The sequence below is a fragment of the Mus musculus genome, chromosome 4, assembly GCF_000001635.26.
Source record: "Mus musculus strain C57BL/6J chromosome 4, GRCm38.p6 C57BL/6J".
Classification (NCBI taxonomy): Eukaryota; Metazoa; Chordata; class Mammalia; order Rodentia; family Muridae; genus Mus; species Mus musculus.
Genome location: NC_000070.6, coordinates 72,121,677 through 72,141,798, shown reverse-complemented (window position 1 = coordinate 72,141,798; position 20,122 = coordinate 72,121,677). Strand labels below are relative to the sequence as shown.

The following is a 20,122-nucleotide window of genomic DNA, read 5'->3' as shown; positions in this document are numbered from 1 at the left end:
TTGACTAGTGTTGAGAAAAGTCCAGTTGTAAGTGAGTGGAGTTGAGTCACGTTAGCTGAGTCTTATACCTTCATGTATCAAGAATGTAATGGATGCTTAAAAATGGGTACTCATAACCTAACTAAAGCTGTAATTTCCCTTTCAAAACATGAGGTTTGGGAATGGACCTCAGTTCATGAGTGTTTGTCTACCATTGGCGCCAACTCTGTTTGATCCCCAGCCCCCCAGAAAGAAAAATCTGCTTCCTAAGTCATTTTAATTTCTGTGGTTGATGTCTGGCTAGAGGATGTTCCTGGGTATTGGTAGAAAGATGATTGTTTTTCTTATGATATGGTTCTGGGTGTTTTATAAATACCATTTTGTTCATTTAGTGAGCATTACACTCCTCAAATCTAAAAGATTTTCAGTATTATCCTTTAGTTGAGAGTATGAAAAAGTATGTTCATTCTGAGCTAAAACATGTCAACTTGTTATTGTGTGTTGAGGACCCTTCTTCTCCACATGCAAGCCCCACACACTCACCCCGGGAAAACGGAATTGACAAAAACCGTCTGCTGAAGAAAGATGCTTCAGGTAGCCCGGCATCCACAGCCTCCTCTGGAAGTTCCTCTTCCCTGAAATCCAAAGAAGTGAGCCTGGTAGGTAGGAGCTGCTTTTTTTCTGGGTGACACTGCCATTTCCTTTGTGGAACATGGGATCCTGAAGTGTGTGAAGTGGGGATTTTGCTGCTTAAAGCTTTTGTGTTCAAGTGTTAAAACACTTGCTGTCCTATTTACTGTTCCCCTTTATCTCATTTGTCTCTCAGAGCACAATTAGAGTGGGTGTGGAAGTTTCTGTGTGCATCGTTTTTCTCCTTATACATGGTCATGACTCAGCTCTGTGACACTCAATAAGTGGTAGTGAATAACTCACAAGGAATCTTGATTTTGCTAAGCTCCTGTTTATGGGGTAAACTAAGCCATTGTGCATATCCCATCCTCGTTGGCATGTACACAGGAGACATGGGATCTTCAGAGCCCATTCATCATAGCCCATTCATGTGGTCCTTAAACCACTGAATCTTTTATAACTTCGGATGGTAGTGCTTGCCTGTAGTGCCTATATTTTGGAGGATCTGGCAGGAAGGAAGCTCTTGGGATAGAGGTCAAGTCTGTCTTACATTGTGAGACTACCTCAAAGCAAGTCTTTACTTTGGTGACCTCAGGGTTATCGCTTTATGCAAATAGAGTAAAGCAAAACCTGAGTAACTTGTTGAGAACATTCTATCAAATCCTAAGCCAGAGCTGGGAGTTTTGGCTCACTCTGTTTTCTACACCCTGGTCCTTCTTGAGCAGTGTTCTAGGGACACAGGAGTTGAGAGATAAAAGAAGATACCCTTTTTATGGAATTACTGTCTCAAGTTATAAAGGTTGCCAACAGGTGATAAGTCTCCTGTGTGCACGGATGGGTCTTCATTAGCTAGGTAGCCATAGAGAAGAGCAGTGTGGGAAGGGTACTTCAGGAACTTTATTTCTGAAGTGCTGGTTTGCTTCTAAAGTAATTGGTAGTTCCACTGTCTGTCACCATCAGTCTGAGTCCCCAAAAGGTGAGGCTGAGAAAAGGTTTCCACTTTGGAGATTGTAGCCAGGTAGGCCCTTCCCAGTGACTTGGAAAGAATCTCCCTGTGGTCATCTTTCTCACCCAGCGAAGACCCGAAGTTCACAAGCTTCATGGAAAACTTGTTGTAAAATAAAATTTGTGGAGGATCATGCTCTGTGTGTCTCCGGCTCGAGTTTTAATCTGGCAGGAAGATGAAAGGTCAACATTTCTCACTCACAAGTTAATGCTGTCGACATTGTGTGGATTTATGAAAATTGGCTAGGGTGTTGCTAGAAGGTGCCCAGTGCCCCAGCTGCTGTTGTGATAAATTGTGTAATATGGCTTGGATTAAAAATAATACTCATTTAATTTGTTTAATGATACCAGCATGAAAAAGCCAACACTCCTGTTCTGAAATCCAGCACACCGACGCCTCGGAGCGACATGCCAACCCCAGGCACCAGCGCTACTCCAGGCCTCCGTCCAGGTCTTGGCAAGCCTCCAGCCATGGAACCCCTTGTCAACCAAGCAGGTCAGCACCCCTTCCCCTACTGTGCTTTGTTTCTTCTGTCCCAGCTTGATGTGCTGTCTGCTAATCTCCTGACAGTTTGCCCCTGAATGTGAAGCACTTGGCACTATTCTCCTGTCTGGAAAGGCATGGGAGCAAGCACATTTGTCCTGGATCCCAGCAGCTGCACCAGTTACTCTCCAGAAGTTTACATTCAGCTTCTCTTTTATTTAAAAATAGTCCAAATCCAATGGTTACAGTAAAGTTCCTCATATTATTCCAAACATAATCTTACAAGTCTGTCATTGTATGTCTGACTGATGTTGCTAATATTAAGCCCCTTGTCAACCAACCAACCAACCAACCAGCCAACCAAAGTGGCTGATTTTGTAGCCAGTGTATACATTTTGCCGCCTATAGATGACTGGGTTTTGTTTGTTTGTCTTGTTTTGTTTTGTTTTGTTTTTTGCTACATCTTCAGGAGTCAGGAAGTTGGGAGGTTTTGCTAATACTCTAGCCCATGAGGTCACTCATAACTTTGAATTTGATCTTCCTCATTGGACAAGCTAAAAAGTAGCAGCCTGAGTCCAGGGGAATTAGGCACCAGAATCCCCTTCCTAAAGCCTTGCTCTGGTTTGCATAAATCCAGGATTTGGTTTTCATTTGGAATTGGTACCAGGGAGTGGAAAGTTCGGACTCAAGGAGAAATCTTGGATTTTATCCAGAAAGTCTTCTTTTGAGATTAAGTCAGGTAAACACGCAGACTCTGTACCTTGGCTTGCCCTTTATGAATTGAGTGCAAAGATGTTGATTAATCCTCCTGGCTTCCTGGTGCGGCTGCTTTGCCAATGAGGAAATTTGGGGGTTGTGCTTTCTGTCCTTGAGGAATGGACCTTGTGTCTAGATTGGGGATCATGATTGCTATCCCCTGAAGCCCTGCCCATCATCATAACTAATGACTAGAATCATTGGTCAGGTTTGGCATGATAGTCAGTCTCATCATACATGGCATGTTTCCTTGCAGCAGCTGGCCTGAGGACGCCCCTGGCGGTGCCTGGCCCATACCCTGCCCCCTTTGGCATGGTGCCCCATGCGGGCATGAACGGAGAGCTGACCAGCCCTGGTGCTGCCTATGCAGGTCTACACAGCATGTCTCCACAGATGAGCGCTGCAGCTGCTGCAGCTGCTGCTGCTGTGGTGGCCTATGGGCGCTCCCCAATGGTAGGTCATGTGCTTGGGTGTGCCCCAGGGACTAGGCAACCCAAAGGGTTCAGGGCCCAAGGTGTGTAGTACTCAGGCAGTGAGGTTCTGGGTATACATACTTGGATGAAAGGCATAGAGTTGCATCCTGGGTGATTGGGTCTAAGATATACACCCTTACTGCTTTGAATGGGATACACCCAACGACATGCTTGAAAACCGACATCAAAGATGATTCTCACTGTTCAAGCCTCATATCTACCTTCTTGTCAGCTTTGGTCAGTATACTGGGCTATTAAATAGCTAGAGAAAATTTCTTTTGTTTCATTGTATGTGTAGATGAAAACAGCAGTGTTTAGAGGTCCTTGGATGGATGGTTCCAGAATAGGTCACCAAACGTAATGTTTTTTTTTAATCTGAAAATATTGAAGTGATTATAGTCATGTATTTTTGACCTGTTTTCCTTTTTTTTTCCATCTTAAAAAAAATTTGAGAAGCCTTAGCCTTTTCTTTCCATGCCTATTTGTCTCTTACTCTGGCTTAGGTAAAAGAAGCCATTTTTGCATGCCTTGGACAGATTTTAAAACCATTAGGCCAGTCTTTCCATGTTGCCCTATCTTTTGCCATTCAAATGGACTAGTTTTTTTAGCTAAAAGATACAGAGTTTCATTTGAAAGGTAAAATTACACAAGGAAAAGGAGTAAAATACAACTCACAGCAAATCTCTCCTGTAAGCCATTGGAAATATATTATGGTCAGGTGTTTTGTTGTTTTTTTTTTTTCCCTTTACCTCCTTGAGTAGATTGCCCCTTGTAATCAAGTGTTAAAGTGTCTAATTGTTTTTATGGTGCACAAATAGGGATAGCATAGAGTCTATAAATACTGACCATGATGCATCAGTTTTGCTTACTATGGTGGGGGGAGGGGGTGCTCTTGTCATTTGAGGATAATAGCCTGTTATACTTCAGCATTCCAAAGTTCTCTAACCTGTCCCCAAGGAAGAAAAGAATGAAATAGCCCATGGTATTAGTGCTAGACTGGTTAGTATCCTTCCTGTGCTTGCTGGGTGAGGCAGGACAGCTAATGTCTATGGAAAATGTTTATCCTGGAAAGCTGGTACCGGGAGTGTACAAATTGATCACACTTCATCTCCACATCACAAAAAGGAAGTGTGTTTGTAGTGTTTTAGATGAGGTTACCACATTGTACCTTTTCTTTGGAAAAATACCAGCCCTTATTTCTGTGCCCACTGAACATTGCTTAGGGGATATATGGATTTGTTATATGAACTAAATGTCCACAGAGTGTCCACCTTGCATGAACTGAGTCTGCCGTGCTGTACTTTCATTTCCAGGTTGGTTTTGATCCTCCTCCTCACATGAGAGTACCTTCTATCCCCCCCAACCTGGCAGGAATACCTGGAGGGAAACCGTGAGTACCTTTATTCCTTGGTTTTGGTCTGTTTCAGAGGTGATAGTGTCAGCAGTGTGGAATCCCCAAGGGAAGATAGGTTTGGATGTTTCCAAGGAGACTTCTAAGGAGTGCTACCACTTTTCTATAAATAGGTAACTTGTAGGTGTCATGCCTCTATCTTCTCCATGAGTGTGAGCTCCTGAGCTCATGCGTTTAGTTATTTTTGAAGAGAAGCAATAGAAGATGATGACAGGTAGGAGGAAAGAGCTGGAGATGCTTTTGCAGGAAGCTGCTATCTTGATGTGTGGTTGAGAGACAGCTGCTACATTTTCGCTCATGTAAATTGTACACAGGTAAATTGTCAGAAACTCTTAAAAGCATAGAGACTTAAACTGCTAATCTCTTTACCCAGAACAATGCAACAGTTTCTGTGTTTTGGTAGAATAAGTTATTTGGTTGGTTTGTCTTGTGGAACACCCATGTCCCAGTTTTGCTGGGTACTTTACTTTGCCACATAACGCTTATTAAGAGGCACAGCTTCCTTATGGGGAAACAAGGGACGTTAAGTTAAAGGATATAAAAGCATCCAGAGTATGAAAACACTCTGTTGTTTTATTCTGACTTATTAAAGAAACAAATAAAAAATCACTCCCTTTTAGTGTAAGTTATTAGAAGCATTCTTTCAAAGAGTTACTGATTTTTCTCAAGTTTTATACAAATCAGAATTAAAATGTAAAAGCAAAGTCAATCTCTATGTGTGTGGCAAGGGTTATTATGAAGTATTAACTTTACAAATGAGAGATTCTAAAGGGTATGCCTCGGGCCTCCATTTGTCTTTATCTTACCCCTTACACTCAAGGATTGTCTTTACCTTTATTTGTGTCTTGAGGGAATATGAAGGACAAGTAGCTGTCTAGTAGGAAGAGATACCGAGTTACAATACTGGAATATATGGTTGGTGTTCAGGACATGTGTAATGTAGACCATATTTCTTAAAGTTTGTATATGCATGTGTTTGTGTGCACATGGTTATAGATGTTCTGTGCACCTAAGCATGCACACAGGCATGATTTGAAGCAAAACATGGGGATATTCTAAGTCTTTCCTTGGATTGTGGGTATCTTGTATTTCTTTGTGTTTGAAGCTGTGCTAACACTAGTCTTAGTGATACTGAAGGCCCTGCACTCAGGAGGCAGAGTCAGGGTGATTGCAACTTTGGATTCTTAGACTATACACCACAATGCTGTTTCAACAGCACCAACAACAAAAAGCCCTACAACTATAATTTAACTTTATAGTGTGCTTAGAGACAAAGGCTATAGTAGCAGATTGTTAAAACTTAAGGTGTCCATTGATATCTGGATCTGAACTGCCACTGCTAACATGTATGCGGAGATGAAGTGAGCTGCAGTATGTGAAGAATACAGAATTAATTGATAGTTTGGAATCAGTGAAATTCCTCATTCCTAGGTTCTGGTTATGGCGTCTTATTGCTACGATTAACTGATTAGTTTGCCTGAGTGAATACCTACCATTTATTTCCTCGGTGCTTCCCAGAGACTTATAGTGATACATAGAGTGATATTTCTGAAACAGGATAATTATTTGGAGAAAAAACACAAATTCTAAGTACTATTTGTTATAAGAGTCAGTAGTTTTGAAGTGACTGTCATCTGTCTAAAAGCTGTTAGTGACTGGGCTCATTTGTGACAGACAGTGGCAAGTGTTTACAGACCATCCTTTGATAGAACTGATTGGAGGCACTTAAGAGAAATAGAGACAAATCAACATGTCCTGGGTAGGAAGAACAAAGAATAACAATTATGCAAATAAGTGAGAAAGAGCAGCTGAAGGAATATTTGGTTAGGCCTGCTCGAGGTGGGGTAGGTATTCATGGTTTCAAAATAATACCCTGTATTTGAGAACAAAGGACTCTTCAGGAAGAGGCTTCTCCCTGTGTTTCCTACATTGAGGGCCTGGTAGTGTGGCCACTAAAAGAACAACTATCAATTACAATTCCACTTGTGTTAAGTTATGTATAGGCAGAGCAGTAAATGACATGTAAACACACACATGAACAAAATTGGGATGGGAAATGCCCTTAGAAAGGAGCATACACAGTGCTGAAGCTCATGTCAGCCAGGATCCATCAAAGGGACAGCCAGATCATTCAGAGGGAAAGGAGTAAAGGACTCGTGTACACATGGATGAGTGCCTCCAGACAACGACCTCTGCATTCAGCTGGGCTGGAGAGACATTTACATCTGTGGTATAAATGTTTATGTCTGTATCAAGTTGGTTATGGTAACCTCTTCATGCAACAGCATACCTCTGAACAGATATGCCCAAGGACAGGCAACTTGCAAATGTGAAAATCTTCAGGCCCTACCCCCAGAGGCCACACTGTGCTGCCAAATGGACATCCTCTTAATATTTGTAGGCTCAGTTGCAAAACACAGCATTTTACCCATTGCTTTAGTCTTTCCTTATAGGGTACAGTTTGAGGCCACCACATCTGCTCATCAAGTTTCCAGGCACTGTTACTTCTTCCCTGTGCCTCTTGTATTGGGACCTACTGCACCCGAATGGGAGCTCACAGCCCAGGAAATATGTGGTGCAAAAGAAGCATTTGTCCTCTACTCTTTCAGAGTCTCAACATGGTCTTGGGGCAGTGGTTTCTCATTTTCCTAATGCTGTGACTCCTTAATACAGATCCTCATGCAGTGGTGACCCCCAACCATAAAATTATTTTTGTTCCTACTTTATAACTAATTTTGCTGCTGTGACAAATTACAATGTAAATATCTATGTTTTCTGATGAACTTAGATGACCCCTGTGAAAAGGTCATTGAACCCCCAAAGAACATGCAAGCCACATGTTGAAAACCACTGTCATGGGGACTAAACTAAGGAGACAGATTGACAGAATACACATAAATTATATTAAGTTTTTATGTATTGTTGAGATTCCTCACAAGATAGATGGTGTACTGGCTAGTTTTGTGTCAACTTGACACAGGCTGGAGTTATCACAGAGAAAGGAGCTTCAGTTGGGGAAATGCCTCCATGAAATCCAGCTGTGGGGCATTTTCTCAATTAGTGATCAAGGGGGGCAAGGCCCCTTGTGGGTGGTGCCATCCCTGAGCTGGTAGTCTTGGTTCTATAAGAGAACAGGCTGAGCAAGCCAGGGGAAGCAAGCCAGTAAAGAACATCCCTCCATGGCCTCTGCATCAGCTCCTGCTTTCTGACCTGCTTGAGTTCCAGTCCCGATTTCCCTTGGTAATGAACAGCAGTATGGAAGTGTAAGCTTAATAAATAAACCCTTTCCTCCCCAACTGCTTCTTGGTCATGATGTTTGTGCAGGAACAGAAACCCTGACTAAGACAGGTAGTTCAAGTTCTTTCACCCTGTGCTTGAACATCAGGCACATAATTCTGAAGTCTTCTACTTACTTGTTTAGAACTTAAATCAGGCTTTTAAAGTTCTTTTGGTTGTATAGAGCCTAAAGGGAAAAGAAAATCATGCCATTAGAGAGAAATTCCCTCTTAGGAAGAAACTGTTTTATAGTAGGTAACTTCTAGCCAATAGGGGCTCATCTTCCATCCCATCTCCCTCTGCCTTTTCTGATGATTAACATGGGTACCATAGATAGCTAGCTTAGTAGATTTGAAAACTTAGTTGTCTTCAAACTTAGATGATGTGTTAGGGTTCTTCAGAGAAACAGAACTAATATATAATAGAGGGGAAGGGAACTTTATATGAAGAATTCACCCACATGATTATGAAAACTGAGAAGTCCCATGGTCTGCCATCAGTAAGCTAGAATCCTGGGGAATGGGAGTCTGAAGGCAGGGGAGTGGGATGGATGGGAAGATAGAGCAGTTTCAGCTGGAGTTTGAGTCCAAGTCTGATGGCCTGAGAGACAAGGGTACTGGTGTCACAATGGCAGACCTGGCTAAGCAGAGAGTGAAAGAAACAATAAACCTTTCTCAACCTTTTTGCTGTTTTGGCTGGGGTTTTTGTTTTGTTATGTATTTTCTCTTTTGTTTTGTATGTGCTGTTTTTGCCATTGTTTTGGACAATGCCCAGTGTTGCCTGCCTATATTGGTGAGGGTGGGTCATTTTATTCTGTCTACCAATGAGATGCTAATGTCTTTAGAAACACCTCCCAGACACAGCTAGGATGTTTTCAGCCATCTGGGCATTCCCTAGTCTGGGCAGATTGACACATAAAATTAAACACCACAGTGATATTTGGCTTTTGAAGGCTGTTGCCTGCTAAAAATAGTGTCTATTCTGTGCTTTGCTTTTGCTGTGTGGGTATTAGTTTAATTTGTTTTCAACTGCTGGGTCGTCTGGTTTCTTTAGTTACCTTGAATTAGGGCTTGTCTTTGATGTGTAGTTATAGTTGTCCCTCCACGAACCCCCTTTTCAGAAATGACTGCGTTTATGAGATAGGAATAGAGCCTGTGTACTTCTTCTTCACATTTGTTTATAACAGGTGGTTTCTTTTGCTAGTATTTTTAAATTGTCTAACATACCATGTTTCCTCCAGAAACCTTAGGGCAAAACCTTAGGTTTTGTAGTATTTGGCAACCTTGCTCTGTTGGAAATGTTTACCACGTTGGTTCTTGGGCATCTCATGTTGACTCTCCTGAGTAACATCCCTTTGTATCAACATCTTCTATGTTTTTTGTTTTTTTTTTTTTCTGCTAGTGATCAGGCAACAGTAGATGACTTGTTCAGACTCAGTGGTTAAGCACTAGTTCGTCTATGGGTTGATGGAGACATTTCATTCGACTTTAAAGAGCTGTGGGACAGTAAAGGCAGAAATGTCCTATGTGATAGATGCTGTAGTAAAGATTCAGAGGAACAAGCTACCTGCAGGGAGTGGTGGATGGGACCCAGGTGATGTGTACCTGAGAGAGAGGGGATGCTCTTCTAGGCAAAAGGGAACGTTCCAAGTAATGTGGGACACCTTGAAGATTGGCAGCAGGTGATGTTTTGGGGGCTGGCTTGTGCTCCTAAGTGGCAAAGAGTGTTAGTGTCCTATGAAACAGGACTAGTTTTCTTTAAAATCTTGAAGGACCTCAGAATCTGTAAAGAGGCTAGAGAGCTAGTTTTGAACTGTTCAGGCTTTTTGTACCTGTTAATATAGTAAGGACTTTCACATCAGCAGTGCCATGTCCTTGGGCAACAGGGACTTACCCTTCGTCTCCAGAGTCTCTGCTTCATTACTGTTTACTGGATTCTGCCAGTGCGGTTTGATCTATTTCCAGGTCACCGGCAAGTCTTTAAACACCGGTTTTCCTTTGGTTGCAGAACACAGCATAGCTTTGTTAACAGCAGACAGACTGCTTGCTCAGAATGCATTCTTGCTATTCAGCTAACTGTTCTGGGAAGAACCTCAGGACAGGACCCTTTCCTTTTAGCACTTCCTCGATACCATGTGCCCAATAACTGAAAAGCCCTTTGCTCTCAATAGGTGCTGATCTCATTTCCTTTCAAAGTGGTAAGTCCACTGGGCTTTCCTTTCACCTCTCTAGTTCCACCTCCTGATGTCAGAATGAGAAGTGAATGAATCAGGAGGAGTTTAGCCAAAAGGCTATGGAAACAGGGGCCTCCTGGTGAGGTATGGACGTAGTGTAGAGTGGTCCCAGATCCTTCGGTTTCTGGCTCATAGTTTGCTACTACTCTCCTCTTCCCTCTGGACATTTGTTCACATCTTTACCTATGGACTTGTCACTGAGCTTGATCTTGTGACCCACTTACCTCATTAGACATCTCTTGCTTGCCTGATTGTTCCCACCTGTGTGTTTCTCTTTTCCTGGATCCCAGGATACTTGCACTTGCCCACCGGAAGTATTTTCAGCAGAGCCTCATTGGCTGTTACATCTGTGGTGGGTTAACAACACTGCTCCTATTGTATTATTTTTGGTTTTAAGGTGTTGTTGTTTGTTTTGTTTGTTTGTTTGTTTTTTGAGCCCTGTGGATCAGGGAACAGATATATCATAGGCTGGAGAATAGCTAGTCAGTAAGAGCATACACGTTTGGTGTAGCTATCGAGCTTGTGCCCGGGTCAAGTCCATTTCACATAAAAGTTTAGGTTTTTCAACCTGGTCTTGGACTTAATGTAGTGGGTGAGTTGGTTAGGAGAGCATCCCTATACTTTTTTTTGAATAAATAAGTGGGCCATTTAAAAGATGTAATATAGGTACAGAGCAGTGCATCTAGGATGTGTATACTGCTCAATTGCTTTTTATTGGCAGTACCTACCTCTTCCAACAGCAATTACATGGAGGAGGAATACAACCCTTTCTCTTAGAATGTCTGCTTATCACTTCAGCTACAGGGAAAACCGATACTGTTTTTTGCCTCTTTATGAGCTTGTACAAACATAATCAGGCCATTCTTTTGTCTGACCTTATCTGTAATCAGGTCTAGAAGAATGGTCCTCACTGATTGACAGTTTCAGATCAAGTGCAGTCTGAAAGTATTAACACCATAAATAAACAGATTTTATTTATGTGTTTAGAGAGGGAGACAGAGGGAGGATATGTATAAGTGTATGTGTATGTGTATATGTATGTATATTGTGGTATGTAACAATGAGATTCTAGGATTCTGAGGAGTAGATTTGCTTCATGTCACATGGAAAGTCAGTTGCTGTCTTATCTATTGGCTTTGCTCTATCTGAATACACTAAATATATACACGTGATCCCATAGTCTCACAATATAGCATAGTCTAGCCTCAAATTCAGGGTTCCCCTGCCTCTGCCCCCGAAGAGTGCTACCCCAATCAACCTCATACATTGTAGTTTGTGCATTGTGGTGCTTGTGTCTTTAATAATAATGACCTCAAAGTGTAAGGGTATTGATTTGATTAGAATGCGTGATACTTGTTCTGTTTCGTTATTACTATCTTATTCTTCTTGATTTGTAAATAAAACAAGCATAATTTTTACATAGATTCCATAGATTGTACCTTGGAAAGCTAGCTATAATGTGGTCTTTTGTTTTAGGTGTCCACCTGGGACCCAGTAATGTATACCATGAGGATAAGGAAAGGCAGTTGTGCTAACAGTTGGTTTGCAAATTCTCCATTCTGTTATTCCTAATTCCTCAGCCTATAGAGAAGGTAGTGTCTTCTGGGGTCTCTACCATTGACATTGACATGATACCATGTATTGAAGGTTCCTTTTATTTTTGTGGGTGAATAACTAGTTCCAGCCATCTCTGATCCCCTCTTGTTTTTCTCTCTATGAATCCCTGGAGGACAGCTCACAGCCTGAGTATTGTTCTGGTTTGTTCATTTGTTGAGGCTCTATAGCTTCTTCTTAGTCCCCAAGACTGATTTATTAGCATCCATATGGGCTTCCCATGGGACAGATGGGTGTTTAAAGCTCTCATTGCAGTGTAAATCCATTTTAAATTGCCTCAATATGATGCTTACAAGCTCCTGTGTTGTTGGAAGAAGAGCACACCTGGGAGATAGATCTCTCAAAGACTAGTAGACAGCTCTCCCATCTGTACTTGGTACAGATACTTTGTTAATCTGAAACATTTAACACTGTAACCAGTGGGATTCTAATTGAAGATAAAATAGCCTCCCACTGAAAACCTGGGATTGCTGGAAGGGCACCTGATGCAAATTTGTTTCCTTGTTGGGGCCCCATCTTGATGTATGAAGACCAAGCCTGTTATGAGGAGCACCATTCCCTAGGCAAGAGAGCCTCAACAATGCTAAGAGGAGAAAGCTAGGTGAGAGTGAGCAAGTGAGGTTGGATCCATGTGTTTATTCTCTCTGCTCTTGACTGGATTTGATACTTTAGGCTCCTTGCTTGACTTCACCTTAGTTGGGGGCTCTCACATGGGATTGCAAGCCAGGTAAACACTTCTTTGTCGAAGTTGCTTGTTGTCAGAGGTTTGTTATTGTTTTAACCAGAGCAACAGAAATGGAACAGAACCATTACATAACTTTGCTGGTAGATTTTGTCCTACCAGTTAATTGAAGTCCAGAATTCTTGAAGGGCAGAAATAATAGACTCAAACCTCTAAGCTTTGGTAGTTTTGTCTCCTAGGGAACAAAGTACTATTTGATTGAAACTACTGACATCCCATAATAAGTATTGTCAGTCCCTATTCAAATATCTGTATTATGCATATATATTTCGGTATTGGAAAGAATACAGAGAGTCTTTCTGAATTGAAAAAAGTCAGTGCATGATTTAGAGGAGTGAAGAATTAAGGGCTGAGGCAGTGAGATATATAATCTCCCAGAAAATTCTTTGTGGCTCCTGTTCTATAGCTCAGTTATTCAAACTGAGTTATACTAGCTGATTGATAGGCCTGATGACACAAGCCAGCTATCCTAGCTAATTGGGGAGGTTCAACAGGAAGATGGAAAGTTCAATGCCATCCTGTATGACTTAGTAGTACTCTGTCCCCACAAAGGGGAGCTAGAGATAGAGTTCTGTAGTAGAGACCTTGCTTAGCATGCATAAGGCCCTGAATTCAAACCTCCACAACGCAAGGGAAAAGAACCAGAACCAAACCACCAGAGTAACCTTCATTATTCTGTCTCCATCACTATGGGAGTCATGATAAAACAGCATTGTTAACAGCTGGTGACATATAGCCTCTTTCCAGTGGTCATTAAAGCCAGTTTTCCAAGAGATAATGGACATTTAAGATCTTTCCTGTGGATGAAGGGAGGAACATTTAAAGTCTTCATTTATTTGATATGTTGCTTCTATGGAGGGAAATAGTAACCAATCTTTATTTCCAGGCCAGCGAATGTGCATTTTAAGTACAGCCTCATTGAGAGTTGATATTGAGTATCAGTTTTCTGCCAAGTTATTTTGTACAGTTTGAGTTATTAGCAGAACAAAAAGTTCAAGAGCTCTGTTAGTATTTATGGTGTTTCAGAAAGGACTCATCCTTACCCAAGGAGGTAGCAGGAACAGAAAAATCCTTCAGGCTTTGTTTATGCTTGGTGACTAGAACTCCTAGATCTATGATGTCTGAGCTAGAGACGAACAGGGCTCTCCAGGCTAGGATGAGAGGAGAAGCCCTGCACATCTTCCACTCGAAAGTGGCTTTGTTGTGTGGTTTATGATGCCCATTGTGTGCTAGCTCTAGGGAGTCAAGTAGCAATTTAATACAGTGGAAGAAAAAAAAAATAAGTCCTGAATTTTGTTGCCAGAGATGAAAGTACATGACGAGGATTAGGCTCATTTGTGCTGAACAGGGAAGAGAACTGCAGGCAGACTACATGAAAGTTTCACTTGCTTATGAAAGTCAGCAACCCAGGGCAGGTGTCAGCCCAGCAGGATCTTCTACCACCCTCTGAAGTGACTTCTCATCTTCAAAGTCAGCTTGCAGTCTGAAGGACTTCCTGAGTCCAGTCAGCTTGCTTACTTAGGCATTGGGAAGGAAAGGCATCACTCGTTCTTTCTTTATTGTTTTCATCAAACCTTGGCCTTGCACACCCTATGTAGGGCTCAACCCTGAGCTGTCCCCAGTTCCTTTGCTTTACTTTTGGAAATGTTAGAAACTTTAATTTTTAGGTAAGTTTCAGGTTAATAGAAAAATGTACAGAAAGTACTCAAGTGTTCCCCTTTCCTAGCCCCCTTTCAAGTAAAGAACTAAATTGAAAGTACTCTCTGCAAGCTCCACCTGCTTCCCATTGTACAGCATTTGCTGCCCTGGCTAATGTGGAACTGGGAAGATGCTCTTTTAGCTGGTTGCTTTGCCTCCATCAGATAAAATTGTCGTTTTGAGGTAAATATGAGAAATTGTTCAATAGGAAATCTGTCATTTGATATCAGAATTTCTTTCTTTCTTTTTCTTGGTTATGTAAAGGAGTTTGAGACAAAAGTGTAAAATAATATGTTTTAAAAGCAGTTTTTAAAATTTTTTAAAATTATTTTATGTTTATATGTATATTTTATACATATATGTTAATATACCATGTGTGTCTGTTCGTGGGGGAAATAACAAGGTTTCAGAGTCCCTAGAAGTAGATTAACCAATGTTTGTGAGTAGACCCCATGTCCTCTGCAGGAGCAGCCAGTGCACAGAACCACTGATATCTTTTCCAGAAGCTGTTTTTGTTTGCATGTTTATATGTTTGTATTTTCATTCTAAGATACATTATTTTTAAGATTTGTTTATTTTATGTATATGAGTACTCTATCTGCATGTACACCTGTGTGGCAGAAGGCGGCATCAGGTAATATTACAGATGGTTGGGAGGCACCCAGGAATTGAACTCAGGACCTCTGGAAGAGTAGACAGTGCTCTTAACCTCTGAACCATCTCTCCAGCCCCATGATTAAGAGTTCTTAAAGACATCATCTTAAGTGCTTTAAATTATAAGAAATCATGTATGAGGGATGTGGAAGGCTACATCAGTTTAGAAGCACATTTTTATAGTGAGATTTGAAAGAATACTTTTCAGAATTTGTAAGAAACAATTTAAAAACATTTAAAATAGAGTTTTGTATACTTTAGAGCATTGTAAAATAGTAGCTTGAATACAGACTTTAAATGTTAAGACTTTTGAATTCAGAAGGAGAAACCATGACAAGAAAGTCCCCATCTTTCCCCATCTCCAGGCTATAGCTCCCTTTGTGATAAGTGGTTTTCTTCCATTTAGAGCATACTCCTTCCACGTTACTGCTGATGGCCAAATGCAGCCTGTTCCTTTTCCCCCTGATGCCCTCATTGGACCTGGGATTCCCCGACATGCTCGGCAGATCAACACCCTCAACCACGGGGAGGTGGTGTGTGCAGTGACCATCAGCAACCCCACAAGGCACGTGTACACAGGTGGCAAGGGCTGCGTTAAGGTGTGGGACATCAGCCACCCCGGCAACAAGAGCCCCGTCTCTCAGCTGGATTGTCTGGTGAGCAAGCATCAGGTTCACCTGAGCTATTTTCATAAGCAGAGAGTAGAAGCCCCTCTGTTTCCTATGTTAGGTGGTCAAGCTTCTGCCCTATTCGTTCATTGAGCAGGATTCAGTTACTGCCACTACACTGGTTAAATCCCGGTGTTGATCGGCTGATTTTTGGAGATGTTTGCAGTGGTTTGGAGCTCACTTTGAACACACGATTTCTAAGATCGTATCCTATGCAGTAGAGAAAAAGTAGTTAATGTGGACTCTTGATCCCAGCTATCTACTCAAAATTTCCCTGTAAACTTTATATCAAACATCAACATTTGCTAATATGGCATGTAAACCCTTCCAAACTGGTTTGGTATTGTCAAGAGGGTGGGAAGGTAGCTTTTCCTTTCTGCCATAGCTGTAGTAAGACTGGAACAGAAAGAATTGTCTCCCAAAACACTAAGCTACTCCATCAAGAACTTAGAAGCACTTATTAGCCTTATGATTGCCAGACCTGTAATGTTGTTCTTCAGCAGACTGTGAACTGGGCTGTCCTAACTAGATATCTAAATAATGTCATTCTCAAACAAGAAGGGTAGATAGAGAGCTAACAAGCAAGTGGTGGTGGGGGAAGGGTTGGTGTGGGTGTGTTTGGGGTGATGCTTTTGTTGTGGTAGTGCATACTTAGACTGAAAGCACCCTTTGTCCCTCTATCTGGGTTGCCTTAGATGGAGAGTCATCTTTTAGCCTTTTGATTAAGAAAGTTCCATAGGACAATAGCTATGGTAATATTGAGGAAGTCAATCCATTAAATTCTTAAATAAGTACTCAGAACTCATTTGGCAGTGTCGGAAAAATGAAAACAGAAGCATATTTGGTGGGTCTGCACTGTCCAACAGTAAATGATGGGGCGGGCAGTGTTCTCCACAGGAAAGTGCACTCACACCTGCCTTGCACCTAGATGCTTTCAAGTCTGCCTGTACAGTTGCAAATCAGGAATTCAGCTTAGCAGCCCTGTGAGTTTATTTACTCTTTGGAAGAAGACAATGGCAGTTGAACCCTGGTCTTTCCTGTAGAACAGAGTGTTCATAAAATCTCTCTTGAAGTTAAAAAACAGAACAGCATTTAGGAATACACAGTATTATCAGTTGGCAATGCTCCACAGTGATTACATTTTGCTATTCCACAGAATAGAGATAACTACATCCGTTCCTGTAAATTGCTACCTGATGGCTGTACTCTCATAGTGGGAGGGGAAGCCAGTACTCTATCCATCTGGGACTTGGCAGCTCCAACTCCCCGCATAAAGGCAGAGCTGACATCCTCAGCCCCTGCCTGTTATGCTCTGGCCATCAGCCCCGACTCCAAGGTCTGCTTCTCATGCTGCAGTGACGGCAACATCGCAGTGTGGGACCTGCACAACCAGACCCTGGTGAGGTGAGTACAGGGCCTCTCCTAGGGAAGCCTCAGTTAAGGGGCTGCTGTTTGTTGAGTGTTGATACAGAGGCTATCTGGCCACCTGTGGGTGACGAGTGCACATGGCATATGCCAGAGGGTCACCAAGACCTTATATCCCATTCTTTCGTCCACACTGAGATGGCAGATGCGGCTGTGTCGAGGGACAACATAATGTGGACTTAAATGATAATACAAGAGTCTCCAGTCCAAATGGTTTGAGCTTGGCCAATTTCTTGTTTGTGCAGATGGAAATCTACTGACACAAGAAAACAAAAAACATTAAAAATAAGCTTTCATTGCATTGAAACCACAAAATAGCTTTAAAATATCTGTATTTCTCATAGCTAACTAAGAGGGTCATTCCACTTGGAAGCACATGGGCCTCTGATTGGCTTCTAGATCCTTGCTCTTCCCTCAGCAGCTAGTCTGCTTCCATTTAATGCACATACTAGAGTCATTCCAGAAACTATTTCTAAGAGTAAGCACTTAAGTCAAATGTAGCCAACTTTTGGGAGGTAGAAATTCGGATTTTAAGATAAGGCTGTCTGTACCTCTGTCCTCTCTACTTTATAGATGAGAGCCGAGGCAGAGAAGTTCCTTGTCTCTAGTCCTTTAGTCAGGCCTGCCATTCTGCTGGTGCTGGCTCTCTGGAGTCATGTGTGTGTGTATGTGTGTGGGGGTGGGGTGGGGGGCCGTGTTTTAGCCTGGACTGGCCATGTGTGGCCAGTGGCTGCTCTGTGAGAGTCCTGTATCTTCTAGGACACAGCGTATTCTCAACAGTCAACAGCTTGACAGTCACTAGGACATGCATGGAGGGCGAGGCTGGAGGAGTGCTGATTGTTCACAGGGAGAGATGTTTGGAATAAAGAACTAATAACTCTTTGAGTTGAAGGAGGTGATAAGTCAGGATGAAAGATAAAAGTTGTAACAGTTGTTTGAATAGACAAAAGGAAGAAAGGTACAACAAAGACTCCTTCATTCCAGGTGATCATGGAGAGGCCAGGTAGCACTCTTGAGGTCCACTTGCTGGGCATCAGCAGGGAATTCTGGCCATGCGGGAGAAGGGGACTGGTAGGGACAGGAACTAATGTAGGGGTTGTGCTTGGGAGGGAAAGGTTTCTGGCTCATATCTTGGCTAAGAATTCAGGGCAGCGATGGTAATTTTTTTTTTCCCTTTCACTTTCAAATTCTAAGCTTGGTGCTCTGTGGTAATAGGGGATGGGGGACCTTCTTGACATTGACGTTTCTAAACAGTTCTATTCTGGGTCTTTCCTGGTTCTGAAGGTGGGTCCTTACCTCTCTGATCTGCCCTGGCGAAAGCGTGCTCAGCATGTAGAGTCAAGTTTCTGAGAGTCACTGCATCACACACACACACATACACACACACACACATCTGCTCAGCATGTAGAGTCAAGTTTCTGAGAGTCACTGCATCACACACACACACACACACACACACACACACACACACACACACACACCATCTGCCAACCCCAGACCCCACTGTGCTCATGTTCTCTCCACTGAACTGACTTTGTTGCCTCATGCCCTTCCAGGGGTCAGAAATCCTTGCCACCCAATTGATTAGGGATGCCCTTTGAACATGGTGTGAAGGTCCCGTGTAAAGAAAGCCTTGTACTGGGGCTGGGAGCTGGCAAGTGTCTGTCCTCCTCAGTACTTTTCTTTGTCTCTACCTAACTCCTCTGAGGTCAAGAGGCCTGCTTGACCCTTGGTCTCTGGGAGTCCACATTTTCTCATGCAAGGCCCTTGATGATTCAGAAGGGCTGAGTTCACACTGTGCTAGCAGGAAGGGCCCTACTGGAAGATTATCTTCTAAATGAATGTGTTCTTGGAATAAGCCTTTGACTTTCTGTGGGTTCAAGCCTTGGCCACTGAAGGACTGGTCTTTATCTTTCCTTAAGGAAATTGGGTTTTGTGTGTTTATCTTTATTGTCTCTTAGTACTTAAATTCTTTTCCAGACCAGGGAAGAGTTTCACTGGGTCTGTTTATCAAGAGGCCATAGGATACCTGGCTTCTGGCAGCATCCTGCAAGCCAGTCCATTTCTTTAGGCCTTGGATCTTGAAAAAGGAAACAGAACCTGCAGGGGCTGTTTCCTGTGCTCCTCAGGGGAAGGTTACTTTGATACTGCACACCAACAAACACTGACATGACACAGTGAGTCCAAAACCAACAACACAACAGTGTTTACCTTGAGCTCTGGCAGGAAATCATTATTCAGTCTGGTTTGTTTTATCAGGCAATTCCAGGGCCACACAGACGGAGCCAGCTGTATTGACATTTCTAATGATGGCACCAAGCTCTGGACAGGCGGTTTAGACAACACTGTGAGGTCCTGGGACCTGAGAGAAGGGAGGCAGCTGCAGCAGCATGACTTCACTTCACAGGTGAGTGCTTGGCTCTGGCCTGCTGTGGAGTCAGAAGGGGTCTGTGGATCGGTCTCCCACCTCAGCATCATGCAGGGTACCATGATAAGCAAATGTGTTTAAAACCATAGACATACAACACACACACACACACACACACACACACACAAACACACACACGCACACACACAGGGGATGGTTACAAAGAATCCTGTGAGTCAAACCATGTTGAGATGCTTTATGTACACGTGGTTTTGGTGAAAGGAATTTATACAGTAGAGAATATACAGGTTTTCTTCAGCAGGATGCAGTGTTGTGTATATTATCACCATCAAATGCAGAAGGAGAGTGAAATGAATGTTAATTTGTTTCAAGGAGTCTAAGAACATGTGGATACCCATCTCCTTTCTTAACCTTAAAAAACAACCATGTTGAAGTCCCAACACTGAGGGGGCAAGTGGACTCCTAACCAAGAAGCTATTTGCAGTTGATACCCACTGGTAATGGAAAATCAGTTTTCTCCAGTGGAGGGTCATTAGGTACCTCTACTACCCTCTGGGCAGGCCCCATACCTCAGAATAATTGACCAACATAAACTCCATGGGGCATTGGGAGATAGGGGGCTTTTTTATGTTCTTTTGTTTGCTTTGGGGTTTTTGTTTTGTTTTTGTTTTTGGTTTGTTTTGAT

General features: G+C 42.5%; 1 protein-coding gene across 30 annotated transcripts in view; it reads left to right on the top strand.

Annotated features, from left to right (window-relative positions):
• The window catches only part of Tle1 (transducin-like enhancer of split 1), a 91,045-nt gene that overhangs the window by 59,191 nt on the left and 11,732 nt on the right, over nt 1-20,122 (top strand). For 14 of the 30 annotated variants that reach the window (XM_017320107.2, XM_011249985.3, XM_017320109.2 and 11 more), the window contains 8 exons: nt 486-638; nt 1,966-2,110; nt 2,736-2,837; nt 3,111-3,307; nt 4,641-4,717; nt 15,362-15,611; nt 16,780-17,027; nt 19,308-19,455. In XM_017320107.2, coding sequence (XP_017175596.1) covers nt 486-638; nt 1,966-2,110; nt 2,736-2,837; nt 3,111-3,307; nt 4,641-4,717; nt 15,362-15,611; nt 16,780-17,027; nt 19,308-19,455 — 1,320 coding nt within the window. The remainder of the gene's footprint in view (nt 1-485; nt 639-1,965; nt 2,111-2,735; nt 2,838-3,110; nt 3,308-4,640; nt 4,718-15,361; nt 15,612-16,779; nt 17,028-19,307; nt 19,456-20,122) is intronic. The other 16 variants (NM_001285530.1, NM_001285529.1, NM_011599.5 and 13 more) reach the window with 2 other exon arrangements.